This window comes from Aquila chrysaetos, chromosome 12 (genome assembly GCF_900496995.4).
Source record: "Aquila chrysaetos chrysaetos chromosome 12, bAquChr1.4, whole genome shotgun sequence".
Lineage (NCBI taxonomy): Eukaryota > Metazoa > Chordata > Aves > Accipitriformes > Accipitridae > Aquila > Aquila chrysaetos.
This window is the reverse complement of record NC_044015.1, coordinates 147,296-165,522: the sequence shown is the minus strand read 5'-3', so window position 1 is coordinate 165,522 and position 18,227 is coordinate 147,296. Positions and strand designations below refer to the sequence as shown.

The 18,227-nt window shown below is 50.5% G+C and overlaps 2 protein-coding genes across 2 annotated transcripts; both read right to left on the bottom strand.

Moving 5' to 3' along the window:
* Positions 1-9,115: 9,115 nt before the first annotated feature.
* LOC115349193 (granzyme E-like) lies at positions 9,116-15,568 on the bottom strand. Its single transcript, XM_030033111.2, has 6 exons — positions 15,454-15,568; positions 12,437-12,894; positions 12,176-12,323; positions 10,894-11,035; positions 10,513-10,746; positions 9,116-9,814 (listed from the first exon to the last, which is right to left on the bottom strand). Exons 2-6 carry the CDS (start codon positions 12,621-12,623, stop codon positions 9,677-9,679), a joined length of 849 nt encoding a protein of 282 aa, XP_029888971.1. The 5' UTR covers positions 12,624-12,894; positions 15,454-15,568; the 3' UTR covers positions 9,116-9,676.
* Position 15,569: 1 nt separating this feature from the next.
* Positions 15,570-17,757, bottom strand: LOC115349099 (mast cell protease 1A-like). Its single transcript, XM_030032856.2, has 5 exons — positions 17,656-17,757; positions 17,414-17,558; positions 17,086-17,221; positions 16,511-16,762; positions 15,570-16,145 (listed from the first exon to the last, which is right to left on the bottom strand). Exons 1-5 carry the CDS (start codon positions 17,717-17,719, stop codon positions 16,011-16,013), a joined length of 732 nt encoding a protein of 243 aa, XP_029888716.1. The 5' UTR covers positions 17,720-17,757; the 3' UTR covers positions 15,570-16,010.
* Between the last annotated feature and the right edge of the window lie 470 nt (positions 17,758-18,227).

Here is an 18,227-nt window from a genome sequence, read left to right as displayed (position 1 = left end):
TGTGTTGTGCCGTTCTTTGCAAAGAGAGCATAATATGCTGCATTTAACTAAAGCATAGTGACAGATTCAGACTCTTAAAGGAAGAAGGTGAAGTCTTAATTCCCAACTGACTGTGAGAGGGCCTTGTGTTTTGGCCTTTTGCAGCCTCCAGCTGTGATACATGTGCAAATTGCCCATACTTGCTGCAGGTGTGCAGTACAGGTGCTGTCTCTGAAGCATTACAGCTTGTTCAGCATATATGCAGGAGATTGGGTCCCTGGCTGTCTTGGAGTGGCCCAGGGAAAGAGGCCACTGGGAGCAGCAGCTGATAGAACAATCTACGCAGCTTGCTCACAGTTGCTCTCTTTCCCAAGGGCCCCTTAAACATAGACTGAGTAAACTGTCTCCAGCAAGACAGTGAGCTCCTAGCCTCCACCTCAGCAGCTGGGGGTGAGGCCCTCAGCTCCCTTGTCCTGTGCAGGAAGTACTCCATCCTGCAAGGAGAAGTCTTCGGAACCCAGGAGCATGGAGCAGCCTGCTGCGGCCTGGACAATTCCTTTCGCCTGCAGCCTGCTCTCAGGGGACTCTTGGAAAAACAGGGCAGTCATAACTGGGCTGTGGGCCAGGTGAGTTTTCTGGTAAGGTGTGCTGGCCCAGGAGGGAGTGGGATTTTGTTAGTCCTGCAAGTCACTTCAAACCTGGCCATTAGATGTCACTGCCAACACCACAACAGGTCCTTGGGATTGTGTACATAGGTAGACCCAGACATTAAGGAAATACATTTCCATCTTTTTATATTAAAAAATCCCATGCAGAAGAAGAGGGCAAAGAAGACAGAATTTGGGATTCGTCTTGTCTTTAGACAGCCATCATCCTCATAGCAGGAGAAAGCTCTTTTCTTTGAGCATTACATTTACTCTCTTGGGAAAGCTAGGGAAGCATCTGTCCAGCATGAAAATAAAATGTCATATGAGACTTGTAAAGCAGGAATAAAATTACTCCCTCCTTTCACTTCAACTTTCTCTCCTGTGTCTAGCCTGACTCCATGTTGCTTTATGCAGGACTCTGCAATCTATGGCATGCAGGTCCGAGGCATGGTACCAGCTTGGCCTGTTTGTTGATGCAATGTTACAGTCAAGAGCAGTGACTCCCTGGACCCCAGGCTCAGCAAGGGGCATCCATCCAGCACTCGGCCTCTAATTTATGTTTTTGTTTTCCCGTGCAGCCCATCTATCCTCTGAAGGCTGCTGGGTCCTGCCTCCCATTTTATTGCCTCCTTTTATCATACCTAGCAGTCACTATGGTAAGCTCCAGATAGCTTAAGGGTAGAACATGTCCCTCCATTGCAGAAGCCAATCTCTCCTGGCATGAAGGCATTTGAATAAATACTGCAATTACCTGTTTCTGAAGGTGGTGCTTTGGAATGCAGGTGGAGGAAAGTTTGGGGTTTTTTTGTGTGTTTTTTGTTGTTTGGTTTTTGGGTTTTTTTGTTTTGTTTTTTTTAAAAAAGCTTTTATAGCATATGTGTCCCTGCAAACAAAAGCAATAAGAACTGATGGGAAATAGTCAGGATGGAAATGAAGGTTTCCAGAAACTACCTTGGACAAAATCTTCTTCCCTCCTTCTCTCTGGTGTCTAAAGCTAGTTGAAAATAAATTGTGTGGTCTCCTGTCCGTGATATCTCAGGAGGTTCCCAGCAATAGCTAGCACCATTAGCAATTTCTAAACCAAACTCTTGTCTGTGTACTCTCCTCAGACATACTAGTTCAGTATAGTCGGCTTTGAGCTGTTTTATCTTCTGTGATACAGTCCAATCAGGAATTTAAGCCTCTACAAGCAATTTTTGTAACATCTGTATCACCTTGGGTTGAGAACTCATGCTTCTGAAGAGTTTTTGTGGCTCCCATATGGGACTGTATGACAAGACTCAGCATTTGGGCTGTATGAAAGCTTCTGGGTAACCTAGCTCCTGAGATGGGTGAGGATGTGGCTCAGCAGGGACCACAGATGCAGCCTGGGGGGTGTTCTGCATGCCCAGCCAGGTGCTACTACCTGTTGTCACTCGCCAGTCCTATGCACTGCTCCCGGAATTGCTACTCCCTTCATCTCAGCTGTGTATCTATAGCTCCTGGCCATGGAAATAGATAGTGTTTGTGTGAAGCATCCAAAACGCAGGTCTCCTGCTATGCTGGTTCGTATACTCCCTCCCAGTGGCTCAGACCTTCAGTCTCTAATACTGCAAACAGCTGATAGCTTCAGTGAGGCTCTTTGCAAAGTAGAGGTGATGTAGGATGAGAACATCCTTAGAATTCTTCTGGAAAGGATTTGGCAGCCCGATTAGAAAAGAAGTCTCAGCTCGATGTCAGCTTTGCAACACTCGATTCAGAGCAGATTAAATGTTTTAAAGACCCCTAGGCGAAAGAGGTGCCTTTCTCAGCTTAGCCACAAATCTACTTCCAAACTGCAATCTTAGGCTTTGTTGAAAAGGGTTTTTTAGAGGTAAGTTTTTTGGATCAATTCAGAAGTAGTTTAGAGACAGAACCTTGAAGAACACGTGCTGTTGCTAACCCAAAGAGGGCACTGTGTGCACGTAAAACACAAATGTGCTCTCCATGTGCAACACCATCACCCGCAGCAAAAATCACTGGTAACTTTGTTCAGTTGCAGCTTTTCTTAGTCACGTGAATGACCTGGAGGGCTTTAAGACGTTTGAATTACTAGGTTTGGAAAGTACTTGGAATCTTAAAATCTTTGGTCTCGCGTGTTGTATCCAGCGCTGCTGCAGATACTATATGGGCTCTAACAAGTCACCCTTATGCAAAGGTGAACATCAGGAAAGGCAAATACTCCCCAGAAGTACATCTTGGAAAATAAAACCCATTAGGGGTTTTCTTTTAACACAAAAATTTCAGTGTGACCGCTGCTTTTCAAAAACTTTGGAGATTGTGTTTCTATAGTCAGGAAAATTTTGTTGTAAGCTGCAAACTGAAGTGTACTTATAGGCTTAAAATGGTTTAAGAACAGGAGGTGGCTGGTGAAATTGGGCTTGATCAAAACTTCCAGATCAAAAAGCAAGTTTGGATTCAAAAAGACAGCTGTCCTTATGAGTAGACTTGTAAGCTTTGTCCCCTAGTCTTTGATCTTAGAATTTCATTTGCCTGTTCTAATCTCAAGAAATATGTTGGATTTTAAACAGATCACTGCAGCCGCCCGCCCCCCCTTCTCTGCAGTTAGAAGAATGCAAATATTGTCAAGTTCAAAACCTCTATGTGCTACAAAACTACCTGGGTACCTCTAATGATAGAGAGTCATATTTTATCCCATTTTTCTCCCACAGTTGCTTAAATGTCTTCAGCTGTCTGACTGCTTTTTCTGTTACTGGCGCATCCCCACTGCTTGGGTATGAATCAAGCTCCACACCTCAGCTAGGCAGATTCCTGTCAAATTCATCCTGTCTCTGAAGACTCAAGTTCTGTTGTTCTTTGTGTGGAGAGCTGGGACTCTCACTCCCCAGCTGTAAGCCCTGAACTGCGCGGTGACACTTAAGGCCAGAGTAAATGTGGCATCAGGGAGAGTGAGATGTTTGTTCTGTGGGTGCAGGCTCAGATACTCTCCTGAGTGTTTTGGTCTGGCAGTGTCATTGCAGCACGACAGTCACCAGGGTTCCTGTGCCTCACAGCTCTGAGGTCCTGAACCTCCAGTGGTTTGGTGGGAGTGGTTATTGCAGTGAAGAAAGGAGAGAAACCAGGCCTGCTTACAGCACAGGAAATCTGCCTAAATAGAAGATGATTATAAAACAACTCCTCTCCTCACTGCCCTGCATTAGGCTTGGATAGACTGAAATTTTGCCAATGTCTCACCTGGAATCCCAGTCAAAACTGGTATGTTTGGAAATCAACATGGGGAGAAAAAGCAAGTGGAGTTAGTGTTTTCATACTTGTTTGAAGACAAGCCTCAAAGTTATAGGTCTTGGAATGCCCTTTGCCTGTGTAAAATAGAATATGTTCACCACTTCACTGTCCACACTCCTTCCCTCGCCTTCCCCTACCAGCAGCAGTTACCTTGTGAAAGATGTCCAGGTGGCCCATGTGGATTGTACAGACTGTTCCTTAATTCTCACTTGAGTGTGGTTGCATTGCGCATGTGTGCTGTGTCTGGAGAAAGGCCCTCTCAAAAAAGCTTTCTTCTGGCTTTTCCCCCCTGCAATTCTCTAGAGAATAGAAGAGGTTTACTGTCACTTTTTATTGGTAGGAAGAGTCTGCACTTCTGTGATCTGAAGTTTTTACTCAAAAAGTTTCTGGGTTTCAAAATTTGGGAGAGAACAAGGTTCTCTGCAGTCGTTTGTACTTGGCTGTGTTTCACTTCCATCATATGAATGCAGAAGCTGGCTGATGGGCATTAAGCCTGTATTGTATGCCCTATACTTGCAGCTGGTGTGCAAGAGTGTGCTCTTTCAGGGCTCTTTCAGATCAGCTGTTTTGCTAGTGTGCAGATGCCCTCAACAATTAAGATTAATTCAATCAGACTGATGTAGTTCAGGGTATGCTAACGAGCAGCAGGTTAACCCTGAGCACCTGTGATGACAGGAGTGCCTGCACAGCTAGATCTGTTTCTTGCTCTGTGCAGTCAGCAGTAGGGTTTCTGTGCTGCCCAGCTCCTGTGGGTGCGTAACTCCTCTCATGGCAGGGGGCCTTGGTGTGCAGGGCAGGGGGAACTGAAAGCGCTGGCTCACAGTGATGCAGAGGAGCTTCCTTGCCCCTTGGACTGGGTGGCTCTGTTTTTAAGAGCCTGAATCTGTAGATGTCAGATTCTATTTCCCCCCCTCCTTGGGGCAAAGGTGGTAGTGTGAGTGAGAGGTGTCAGATGAGGAAGCAAGCAGCTGTTTTTTCCTTATGGTTGTTCTTTCTGAGCTGGGGGTGGAGGTTCACTGTTTGTCATTATTGCTTGTGGACCCCCCTGCCTGGGCCAGGGAAGGATGTGGTGTTCCTCAGAACATGAGGTTTGTGGATGAGAGGCTGTGTAGGGTGCGGGAAAGTGCAGCCTGGCAGGCTTAGCCTTTTTTGTAACTTGGACTTGATAGGCGCTTCTGTCACATGGGGCAGGACTGCGGCAAGGGACATACTGAAATTGTTTTTCTGGAGGAACTGTTGTTAACTTGAAAACATAGTGAGACCTGGCAGAGTGGGTTTTTCCTTGTCTCTTATTTTTGTCAATGAAATCCTAAGCACCTGATGGACATGTTTGTTCTCTTTCTCTTGCTAGGTCACTTGTCAAATCTCCAGATTAATTTCCTTCAGATGTAATATTTTCAGGCTCTATTCTAGAAGAGGTGGGTCTTTATTTTTTTTGTCTTAAACCACAAAATGTAGGAAGAAAATGTTTGCTGACTGTCAGGCCATGGTGGGAATGTGTTGCTCTTCTCTTTGCCACCAACTTCACTAAAGACCTGAATGACTCAATGTGTCTTAATGATACTTATGTGTGACAGAGGGTTCGTCAGGATTTACCTGACTGGCACCTGCCTGAGTCCAGTGACAGCGGAATGCAGAGGGCTTGGAGGGTGGAGCAGGGAGAGACGAAGCCAGAGCCTGCCCCAAACTGTGCTCTGCTCTAAAGAGCTGAGCTGCTGCAGCTACCTTTTCCCCAAATCCCCCCTGCCAGCCTCCATGGCTCAGTGCTTCTGCTGCTGCCACGTTTGCCTGTGTTTCCCATTAGAGGAGGATAAAGCTGTCATTCTGATAAACAGCAAAATTGACAAATACTGAGGGAGAAGAGATGAGTCTGGCAGGAGCGGAAAGTGCTGCTGCTTGGCGAGATACACTGGGGGAAGGATGCTGGTTTTCTGTTGAATGACAGCCGGGCAGAGGTGGGATGGAGGAGAATTGAGAGGGGCCATGGGGTAGCAGATGTGATAGAGGAAGTCCCCCAAAGTACCAGTTGGAAGTACCTGTGGGAGCATGTGTGCCTGACTGCATGTGAGGAGAGCCACTGGCTGACTAGTGTCAGAAATACTGTTCTGGATGCTGAGGTGGTTCTCCCAGCTTCACCATTGTGCAGCCTTGAGCAAGTCTATGCCTCTGTTGCCTTTACCCACATTTCCTTAGCATCTTCACGGTGAGGACTGATTCTACTGCATGCACATACAGGACCTTGCATGGGAGGATCACCGTCACCAAGGCATTTGGCCACTACCGTAATATGCAGCACTGAAACATCTCTGATTTTATGGGTCACCAGTGAGCTAATGCCTACATCTTTCACTCTTGTTTTCCAGTACAACCAGACACAAAAAATCTCTTGAATCTTTGGGTATAATTTCTTTCCTGACACACCGAAATTGGGGTTGACTCTGTGGGATTTGTGCCTCAGTAACACAGTGGTTGGATGTTATCACAAGCTACGGGGTCTTGTGGGAAGAGAAGGGTGGTGATATGGTTAAAGCATGGGGACAGGAGTAGTACTCCCAGTTCTGTTTCCTTTATTGCTACAGATTGACTTTACCCTTTTATGGACTGGCAGAGATCTGAGATAAAATTGTGTATTACAGTAGTGCCTTACAGCCTAGGCACAAGACCTTGCTGTGCAAGGTGCTGTTGTCGTCTTGTTTACAGTGAGGGTCAGTGTTCTGGCTGTCCACATTGTCTGTGGCTTGAACCAGGACTAAAGCCTTTGCTTCTAAGCCGGTTGGTGCAGCTGACTTGTGTCCAAGCTTCTTGGGGGTATTGCCTTTTGGAATGGACTGGTTGTATCCACGTGGTACAGCAGTAGGCCTAGATCTGTTCTACACCCTGTGTTACCCGTGGTCAGAGAACACACAGGGCTTTGACTTTGGTAGTATTTTTTTTCTTCTGTTGAAATCTGCAAGAAAGAATGAAAAAGTGGTGTCATAGCCTGATAGGATGCTGTATTTATACTGTGACACCCAGTGGCATGAGTGTATGCCTGCTTTGGGAGATGCTGTAAACATGCATGTGAAGGGGAGGCAATTGAAGGCATGAAGCTTGTTGGACAACTCGACACTGGATACAGGCAGAGAAAGTCAAATTTGGTGCTATCTGTCTCCACACTATCTGTCTGGGAATGCACTTACCTCTTTGCTGGAGGAACCTAGTCGTCTGACTCCAGAAGAGAACTGGAAACGAGCTAGCATGTACATTGTGGAGGATGAGGAGAACATGGCTTGAAAATGAGCCGAACGTATGATGTAGACATGTGGCACAGCCCAGCGGGTCAAAGGGACAGACTGCTTCCTTGTACCGTGGCTCCCTGCAGTTTTCTGTCCAATCTGGAGTGGATAGCTCAGGGCTCTTACATTCCCACTGTTCAGGATGTGCTGCAGAGCCAAATGCCTACAGCTGGCAACAAGGAATACTACTTCTCAGGGCAGAATGGGATGTTAAGGTGAAGATCCTGTAAAGTAGTCAGCCCTTTGTGTGTGGCAAGTGCATGGGATTCCCCTTCTCCCAAACAACTGCCCTGCACCCTGCCTGTTCTGTCTCTATCGTGTCTCTTGTCCTTGGACTGTCTTTCTTGGCTGCCTCTCCCTTCCCCAGGGGGAAATAAGGCAGCACCTGCCATAGTATCCTCTGCTTCTGCTTGGACTGGGCAAGTGCTGTGGTTATCAAGAGGAAAAGCCTTTGCACCTCTTGTGCCTTCACTTGTTCAAAATGCTGGCTGCATCTTGAATTTCAGGTAGTTGAATTCCAGCTGGCTCTGGTGTTCTTCCTGTCCTCTGCCCAAGAGGTGGCTTGGTAAGGCTGCTGCTCACTTGCTCTTGGCAGGCTAAGAGTGCATTTGGGATTACATTTAGTAACTCACTTGATATCTGGTAACCTGTTGAGATGTGGCAGCACGGTCCTTGGGGGCTCTGTGTCCATGATTCCTGTCAAAGCCATGGTCCCAGGCACTGCCTTCCCAAAGGGGAAAACATCGTGCCCCTGTCTCTGGCTGACCCTCCATCCTGGCAGGATCATGGATGTGGGTGGGCAGAAGTCAGAGCAGAGGAAATGGATCTGCTGATTTGAGAGTGTGATTGCTTTCATCTATCTGGCCTCTCTCAGTGAATGTGACTGCTGCCTGGAAGCCAACAGCAAAGGAGCTGAGAAGCTCACAGGCTGTGCCGGGACATGCTGGCGAAGGAGCTCATCTGGTGGTCCAGGCAGGTGGCTGAGTGTCAGTGAGGGGTGCAGGCTGTCTCTGCCATCACTGCTCTGCAGCAGGGCTGTGGATTTCAGCGTAGTGCTTTTGGAAGTTGGTGAGCTGGATGTCTGCCCGAGAGGGACAGCAGTCTCTGCATGCACACCCCTTGATGCAGAACAGGGTGGTGGAGTGCCTGGCTCTGCCTGGGGCTGCCCTGGCTCTGGAGCACACCAGGGATCCTCTTTCTGAGCAAAACAAACCTCCTGGAGGACGTGATTGCTGCCTGAGACATGGCCCAGTACTTTACTTCCTTCCGTGGTAACGCGCTCCTCCAGGCAGCTGCGTGTCATCTATGTGAGCTGCTGCTCCCCTGGGTGTCTGACAACCTGATCGAGCTGGAGGCAACGGAATGCTTGGCACAGCCTGTCTTGCAGAGCACTCAGGTACTGCATGGGCTAGAGCCTCATCTGTGTTCCTGCATTGGCTGTGCTCTGCGGGCAGGCTGCCCTGTGATGAGATGGGCTAATTCTCCCCCCATGCGACACCGGTGGGCACGAGCTGCAAGTGCTCACGGAGTCCCCGGGACACCTTGTGCTCAGTGCCCCCTCCCCTGTGTAGTTCTTTCCTACCTGCTCACACTGCAGTGTATGGGGGGAAGACAATCTCCTGCCAGGAGATGACGGATTACCATCTTTTTCAGTTTTGCCTGAGCACTCCACAGTGGGGAGAGGAGGCCAAGAGGCTTCCCCTGCCCTGAAAACCAGGCTTGACACCTGTTCTGAGGGTTTAGGTGGGACAGAAAATGGAGGCCACTAGTTAGGGTAGAAACTTCCAGCTTGGGATTCAGCTGTTTGAGTAGTGACTTTCTTCTGAGCTGGTCAGGACTGGGGCCAGCGGCCAAGAGAAATCCAAATCACAGAAGGAAAAAGGCTCTCAAATGCAGATGCAATTTATTGTTTTTATGTATTCTTACAATGCTGGAGCTACAGCAAGAGGGGAGAAAGGAGGCACCAGGTTTCAGAGGTAGGGGACAGCAGCAGCAGTTAGGCAGGAGCTGAAAGTGTCCTCCTTGGAGCTGGGGCAACCCTCTAACCCCAGGGCTTGGGCAAAGGAGATCGAGGCATCTGGTGTCACAAATGCAAGGGGCAGGGAGGAGGCTGCTCTTTGGATTCCCCCGATCTAATTGTACCGTCTTCCCCAAAGGACGGCAGACATCCCAACAGCTACTGTCATCTCATTCAAGGCTGTCCTGCTGCTTCCTTTCTAGAGCTGTAGCCACAAGCAACTTGACAAAGGGGTAAATCAGAGCAGTAAAGTGTGGGAGCACGCGCCGTGTAAATGGGCACTCCCTCGCTTGCACAGGGAGCAAACACAGTCGAGGTGCAATCTCTGTGCCAAGCCCCCCGCTGTCATAGTTTGGCTTTTCCAGAGAGAAGTCCTTGCCATGTCCATGAGGATCAGTGGAAGATATTTCCCAGGGAGAAAGGAAGAAAAAGCAGGCAAGCATGGGGCCCTGAAGCATGAGTTTTCCAGGGCAGCAGCTGGGGTGAGAGTAGGGTCATGCTGACTTCATGACACTGTTGACCCAGGGAAGGTAAGGAGCAATGTGTGTGTAGAAACCGGGCCAATTGTTATGCCTATAGGAGAAGATCCCGTAGGCTTTGTTGTTGCAGACGAGTGGATCCCCAGCATCACCCTGTAAAATGGAGGAGGAGAGAGATCAGTGTTGATTTATGCAGGGTCCCCAGGAAAACGGTGCATTTGCAAAGAACAGGGAGGCTGCAAATATCAGAACAGAGCTTCCCTAGGAGAAGCTTGGACTTGCAATAGATGTGGATAGCTCTGGGTCCAGAAGAGACCATTGCCAGTTTTGTCTGGGACCCAGCACAGGACCCAGCAGAACTACAGCTGGGCAAACACTGAAGGTTAAAGTATTGCTTCATTTCTGCCTTTCTGCTGCCTGCAGAGCACAACAAAATGCACTCAGACCAGCTATGAGATTTAGGGCAAACCCTTCTTCAGCCAAGCAGTTGTCCTGTTGTGCTGTTGCAAACTCCTAGGTCCTCTGCTGTGGGAAGATGAGGATCCATTTGTCCCTTCTGTTTCACCCAGGGCTGAGCACAAGCATGATGCCTGCAGTCAGCAGGAATGCTGCTGATCCTCTGAGGGTCTGATCCTTGGAGATCAAGACCCAGGGCACCTCTTGTGCCAGGACAGCAAGAGAGAGGGATGCTGGTGAGGAAGCATGGACTGATGGAGGGGAGAGTGAGGGGACAACAAAAAGCAATTTTAGACAGCACCTTTTCGGTAGTTTTTTAGCCCAGATTAGGTTTGTGCCCAGCACCTGGCTAAAACCTCCCCCACAGCCTTCTACTCCCTAAGTCAGAGACTGACCTTTTCAGGTACCCCAGCAGATCCACTGCGTCCACAAATCAAGTTGTCAGCAAGTCCAGGGTAGTGGTTGAGGCAGTCCCTTTGTTTGATGATGGTGATGGTGGCTTCGCGTAATGTGGCAGCAGGTGTTTTGTAGCCCCAGCCGGCTATGCTGCACACAGTCCCACCAGGGACTTTTGATTTTTCAAAGGCAATGGTCCTAACATAGCTGTTGCTGGTGGCATTGCCTTTCAGCTGGGCAAGGGGACAGAAAATACAGAAATGAGTGCTTGGTCTGTAAATGCTTTGTGATGAAGGCTGTCCCCTCCAGCTCCAGGGTTACAGCTTAGCTCTACATGTTGGGCAGATAGGACCATGCAGGTGCTCCAGGCAGGTAGTTACCTTCAGCAAGAGGATGTCATTTCCCTTCTTAGGACTCATGAAGTCTGGATGGCAGTGATATTCTTGGACTTCGAATGTTTGCCAGCTTTCCTCTCTCCTCTGGATTGTGTGGGCTCCAAGGATGACAGTCAGAGGTTTGTGTCTGGTAAAATCAAGCACAGTGTATGTCATTAGCTTTCTCCTGTCTTCCCTGTTAACACTGAGGCACACCTCCCAGGGGCATGGCCAGGGGAGAGTGGCTGGGCTTTAAAGAAGAATGGTGGGAGCAAGAAGCTCTGCCAGTTAAGCTACCAGCCAAGAGGCAGAGCAAGTTTCCGTCTGACAGACCGGAGCTCTGCAAGGGTTACTTTACCTCTAGGTCTTGAGCTGAGCGGATTTGGTCCAATGCTGCTGCTGTGTACTAAGATATGTGGACTGTGGTTCCAGGCTTTGTAGGCCCATGGAATTCCATGGCACCAAGGAGAGATTTCTAAATTGGGACCCTGCTCTGGGTCAATGTACCTTTACTGGCCTCTACATCACCTGCAGAAGGGGCTGCCTTAGGAGAACCAGGAGGGACCCTGGGTACGGGTAGGAGTCCTTCCAGTCTAGCAGGCAGGACTTCAGTGTCCGGGCTCCTGGGTTCTGCTGATCCTCCTTTCTGCTGCTCAGATATGGGGACTGGCCCTGAGGCTCGGTTACTGGCACTGGGGCAGAGCTGTCAGCCCTGAGGAGCATAATAGCTACACCCAGTCACGCACATCTAGAAAAGCCCTCTTGCCTGTCCATGCCCCAGTTTCTCCAGCTGGAGGGATGGAAGAGAGCTGGGGAAGCAGCTTCCTCATAAGAGATCATTCATTCTGATAACAGTCTTGGAGGTCTTTGGTGGCAGAAAGGGCAAAGCCTGACACCAGCAATCCCTGCTATGCCAGCAGCAGTGACAGCAAGGGAGGAAGCCGGTCTGATTTCTCATTGTTGATGTCTGGGAAGAATAAAATGAGTCGTGGAGGGGGAATAAAAAAAAAATAAAGGTAAGTATCTCAATGTGGGCTGGGGAGGGACATGGGGAAGAATGGCTCAAGGGAGCGCTGCAGACACACCCCTGCTGTTTCACTGCTAGTCCCCACAGCCTTGCCCTGTCCTAGCAGTGCAGCCTGCAACCCCTGCTAGGGAAAGAGTTTGGCCACAGCCATGAAGGAATTGACTCAAACTGTTAGACCTCCATCTAGGAGATGTTACCCAGATCATGGTAGTGCAACAATCTTGTCGCGCCACGTGCTGTACAAACATAGCAAAAACTTACACGAAGCACTGAGCTGCTGTCATCACCCAGTTTGGGGCCACTAGGAAGCCTCCGCAGAAATGGTTGTTCTTTCCTTGCAGATAGGCCACATAGGGTGTGGAGTGGGTCTTGGCTTCACCTCCTCTATCCATCCGATTCCAGGAATAATCTGCAATGGACGGGACTCAGGATGAGGCGATTGGAGGACACAGGGCACAGGATGCGCTGTCTGGGACTCTTCCTTGCCCAGCCCTCTCCTTGCCTCCAGGCCGCTCTACTTACTGGCTGTAGCCGGGGGGCAGGTCACCAGCAGGAGGGAGAGCAGGAGTTTCTGCAGGTGCTTCATCACAGCGTTCTCTGCTTCAGTGGATCCCTTGGAGGTGAGGCTGCAGCTGGGGTCTCTTCCTGCTCCCAGCAAGATTTTATAGCCTGAGACTAGACTCCAGGAAACCACAGAAGTCAGACTCATCTGATTAATCTATCTGCAAATTGCATGCCTCAGCGATCTGAGAGGGGAATTCAGTCAGCCTTAGCCTTGGGCATCAATCCACCTTCATCTTGGGCCTGATCTGGGGTATCTGACATCCTTTTAAACCCAGAGCCAATTTTAACCCATTGCCTTTGAGCTGGAAGCTGTAGGGAGCATACCCATCCTCATCGCTTTGCCTGCCAGCATGCTCTTCTCTTGCAGCTCGTATTTGTTGTGCACTTGCAAACTCTCTTGATTTTTATCATGAGCCCTGCAAGAACAAGATTTCTTTCAATTGCACCAGTTCCAAAGACCATGCAGTGGCAGCTGAGGACCCTCCTGCTCTTTCTCAGTAGGTGTCGTCCTGGGTAATAGAGCAGAATTGGTGTGAGTGCATTTATAACACCACACTGGTCACAGCTATGAGGGCAAGAAGTTGTTATGGCAGCTTTGTAAGCGTGGCCCACAGCAATGTCACTGCTGCTGTTGCCACAAGGTCTCTGTTCTGCACCAGCTGCTGACTTAGGGCTCTGCTTTGTACAGCAAAAGACACCTTTTTAAGTGTTTCTTTCCAGATGTAATTGTTCATCATTAAATTGGCGAGTTTGCTGTCTCTTACCAGCCAGTGTGAGAGAAGACAGGAGGACGCTTCCTTGACCCCGGGTCAGGGGATCACTTTGCCTCTGATGTGTTGAGGGTGGATGGAGGCAGGGATGCAGGTTTGGGATTCTGCCCCTTCACTGGCTAGAGATAACCTGATGACCCAGGGATCTGGTGTCACAAATGCGAGGGGCATTTGTGACACCAGAGGAGACCATGTCTCCCTGAAGCTGGTCTTGTTCTTCTGGGAAGCGTCATGTCCAAGCACATCACAGCCAGCACTGCCCCCACCCTGGCAGGCAGTGATTTTTAAATGCCAAACAAGTGCCAGGTGCCTTTCTGCAGTGCATGGTGGGCATCTGCCTTCCCTGGACCAGGCCCTGCAGCAGCTGCCCCTCCTCCTTCTCCAGTCCATGGGGAGAGGGACCATGCTGGAGGAAGGCCTGGTGGCATATCGCTGAACACACACTTTCCCCATCCCTGGCCCCTAGGGTGTCCCCTTGTCTCCCCACTGGCACCAGTGCACAGGCTCCAGGGAAAGGTGGAAGATGGGCATGTCTGTGCGCTCGCCCCAGCAGCGGTTCCTTCCTTCGGCTATGATGAAATGCGGCTGATACGTCTCTGCTGCCCTCACTGACTGCCGGTAAATTTGCTTTCCTATCTTCCCCTAGTGCCACAGGGCAAACCCCATTTTTAAGCTAAAAGCTGCCATTATCGTGCAAAGACTGCGTGACAAAGATTTGTACTACACAGATAAGCAGTTGCATCCTTTTCACTTGCAGATTTCCTAGCTGATACCAGCTGTTAGCAGAAGCCCAAACCAAGGACCCTTCTCAGTTTCCCCAGGGTGGCATGGGTGCTGAAGGGGATGTAGTTTCCCTTCGTCCCAGGCAAGAACAGGGAGAACATAAGAGCAGACATCCAGGGCCAGACTGCAGGCCATCTCCTTCTGACAGAGGTGGCTAGTGGGAACCTTGGAAAGACAGGGCAAACATCCTGTTCCCTTGAATTGCATGCAGTTTCTGAGTTTATGTATGTTTAAAATTCCCCGCTGGGTTTCCCTGCCGCAAACCAGTCTGGTCTCCTCTTGAACTTGCACAGACATCTGTCATTCTGCACCAGGGAGTTCTGTAGCTCAGTTATTTACCAATGCACTGTCTCTGCCCCTTGTCATTTCCTCCAGGAAAGTGTCTAGCACTCTTCTCATGACATAGGAGAGACTCTCGTCTCCTATCTGTATATAAGAGATGCTGTCAGAAACTAGCTGGAACAAAGGAGACTAAGGCTCAGGGTTTAGACAAGTTTCTTTAAACTCAGTGCAGGCCATGGAAGTAGGGGCTGGTGCAAGTTATTCAGAGTCTAGTGGAGAGGCTGTCTGAAAATGGTACTAGAGCATCCTTTGTGGGGAGAAGCTTGCCTGTGAGTATCACCAGGCTGACGGAAGAGTTGTAAACCCTTTTGGTTTTGTGCTACTTCTAGAACAGTCTCTGCTTGTGCTGTACGGCTGGGGCTGGGCTTGCCTTCCTGAGAGGGACAGAAATGTGCCAACACACTCCAAGGCAGACAGCTACCAGCTAGGACTCACCCTTGCCTTCTCCAGGGGAAAAGTCAGGCTCTCCCGCTATAGTTAGCATGGGAGGAAAGGAGAGAAGTGGCATGGGGTCAGGCCCTTTTGTGAACCCAGGTCCTTTATCCACCCTTTCAGTACAATCCTTTTGGAGACTATCAACATCTCTACCCAGGACATCATGTTGCTGTTCAGGAGATGGAAGACTGTGACTACTGGAGGATGGCAGAGGCAAAGACTGAAAGCACTAGTGTGCAACAGCTGGGACTTTGGGTATGCCTCCTCTGTGGGATCCTAAAGTCCTGTCCCTGGGATCTCAGCCACCACCTGCCCTATGGCCAAGGCAGGGCAGAAACAGCACAGTCCACAAAAAAGTCCAGCTCCCTTCACCTGCTGGAGCCTCTTACAGCTGAAAAGATTAGCCTGGTTTCCCCTGTGACCCAGCCTGCTCTCGGCTGCCCTATGTGCTATGGTGCAACATCATCCAGGTGAGAGGCCCCTGCAGAGGGGACAGTCATTACTTTGCAGGGAATGGCAGCTTTTGACTCCTGGTACCTGCTGAAACAGCACATCCTGGCTGTCAGCTGCTCCCAGGCAGGTGGTGACATTGCTGAAGTTAGCGGATGGAGTGTGTGCACACCACTTTTCCTAGCCCATTTCTACCTGGGCAGTGTCTCTTCCTGCAACGCACTCATCCCCATGACTCTAGCAAGGCCAGCTGTAGCTCTTGTTCTCCAAGTCTGCCAGCAATTCAGTGGATGCAGAGCTATGACTGCCTCTGTCCCAACAGGCTGAACTCTCACTTTCACCAGCTAGACCCTCCCTTCTCCCTGGGGCAACGTACAAGAAAGAAGACATATGCTGGGAAATGCAGCCTGAGTTTACTGTGGGTGTTTTAAGTGCAGCAAGGTTCAAGCAGGGACAGGGTTATCTCTGAAGGAAACAGGGTCCATTGTAGCACAGCCTCTTTCTGGTGCCATCTGGGGTGATCCCTGCTTCTGCCAGGGTGATTTAACCTAGCCCTGAACTGTCTGCCTGAGATGGGCAGGGAGTGGGACAGCCAGCAGCCTCAGAACAGAAAGCAGGGGACGCTTGTGTGCACCGATCAGGTCACTCAGGTTCGCAAGGAGAGGAGGGAGTCAAACCTTCAGCAGGGGCAGGAAGGAAACCAGTGCAGACTCCAGGGCTGCACCAATGCTGGAGGAGTGCTGCTGCTGCTGCTACTTCTTCAGGATTTTTTTGATCCAGGGCAAGTAGTTGGAGATGCGGGTGTAGACCCCGGGCGGGGTGTTGTACCCAAAGGAAACGATGCCTTGTGCCACCTTATTGCATACCAGGGGCCCACCAGAATCTCCCTGAGGACAGATGAGAGACTGGTTTTAGAGGCCTCTTCCCTGTGGGAACAGGTTTCACCTTGGTCCTTCCCTGCCTAGGCACTGCCAGCAGGGCTGTATCTGCTCCGGATCTGTGGCTCTGCTACTGTCCCACATGCCACTGAGCTGGAGGAGCTGTCCAGAGCAGGCGAGTTGGGGCTCTGCCCCTGGGACTGCACATGGATGGTGGTGTCAGGGCATCCAGAGAGCTAGTCCACATGGGAGCTACAAATCAAATGCTTGTCACCTCTCCTGGGAACCAGATAAGCCTGTGCCAGCAGCAGCCCCTGCTACCAGAGAGCCTGCGTGCCCCGCAGCCAAGCCCCCAGCCTGTTGGCAGCCCATACCTGGCTGGAATCACTGAGCTCGTGGAAGCTGCCTGCACACACCATGCCGGTGTCGAGATGTGGGTAGAAGTGGATGCATTTCCTGCGGCTGTAGATGGAGACTTTGGTTTCAAAGAGCTTGTTTGTTGCCTGGTCGTCATCAATCAGGCCCCATCCAGCTATGCTGCACTTGGTGCCTGTGGGGACGTCGCTGCTGGTCTTAGGCAGTGGAATGGTCTTGACATAGTCATTGAGAGTGGCCTTTGCTGTCAGCTGGGAGAAAGCAAGGTTTTTGGAGAAGGCTATGAGCAGAACAGCTGAAGGACACTTTGTGTGCAGAGGTAGGGGAGGTCTAACAGGGCACACAGCACTGGAAGCTCTGGTGAGCTGCTGTGAATAGGGCATGCAGCTCCAAGCCCTGCCCACAGTTCCCTCCCAGGTCCCTCCCATTCCTGCTTGCCTCCAGCACTCATGGGCAGAAGCAGCTGATGGTTTGCAGAAGAAGCTAACAGCAAGAATGTGCTCTGTGTAGATCCTGCTAGACCCACAGCCCCACTCTACCCTCCAACCCACTGCCTGCTGCAGGACTGCCTTGCCTTGAGCAGCATGATGTCGTTAGACATGGTGTTGGGGTCATATTCAGGGTGCTGGTAGTATCTGATAACTCCCCGGATCTGCTGGGTCGTTTCTGGTTCGTGGATGTTGTGAGCCCCCAGTATGACTGTGGCATTCCTGGCAGTGGCAGCAGAGTGGAGAAGGGGGAAGACAGGTTGGGTCTTACCTGTGTACCTCCCCTTTCACAGGCAGGTGGAGAGAGCTGCTCAGCACAGGAGGAAGACGAACCTACTGCAAAATTACTCTAGTGATGGACCTCACAGATTAGTGGAGGAAGAAGGGGATAAAGCCCCTGTATGAAGTACTCACCCCATGCAGTGTGCAGCTGTCATCACCCAGTTAGGGGCCACCAGGAAGCCTCCGCAGGCTGACATCCCTACCTTTAGGTAGGCCATGTAAGGGTGGGAGTGGGGCTGAGCCTCGTGGCCCCCCACAATCTGACCCCGTAGAGCACCTGCAAGACACCCCACCGCAGGATGAGCCCATGGCTGCTGAGGTCAAACCCCAGCCCAGCAGCCTCACCCGCAGCAGCTTGTGGTACCCCAGCTTACTGGCATTGGCCCATGGGCAGGAAAGCAGGAGCAGCAGGGCCAGCAGTGGCTGGGGCTGGCACATCTCTTCCCACAGCTGAACACTCCTTCCAAGTTGTGTGGACGTCTGAGTCTCCTAGTGCCCGGGGGCTGGTTTTATACCCTGGGACCAGCTGCACCCAGCAGCCAGGAAACCATGTGCGATGGCCTGATTGTGCTAATCAGAGCAGTGCAGCATCCCTGCAGGTCTATCTGCATCTCTGCTGCCCTGGCCTGCTCACATGCCCCACATGCCCTGAGGCTGTGATTGATGAGTGATAGAGCAGGACAGAAAGGCCAAGGCAGAGAAAGTGTGGTATGCCACAGTCCCAAAGCCCAAAGGGATGCTGACTGGGGGAGGTGTCCTAGGGTATTTTTGAGGTGTGATTTAGCATTTCTCCCGCAGTTTGGCTGCAGGACAAATCACATCCACATGCTTCAAAGCATGGTGTCTTTGAGCTCTGGCAGTCAGGCTGTCTCTTACTGTAACTTCAGTAGCCTATGCCACTTGCTCCTGGGGGTGGTCAGCTCAGTTCATGCTTTGTTGGTAAGTG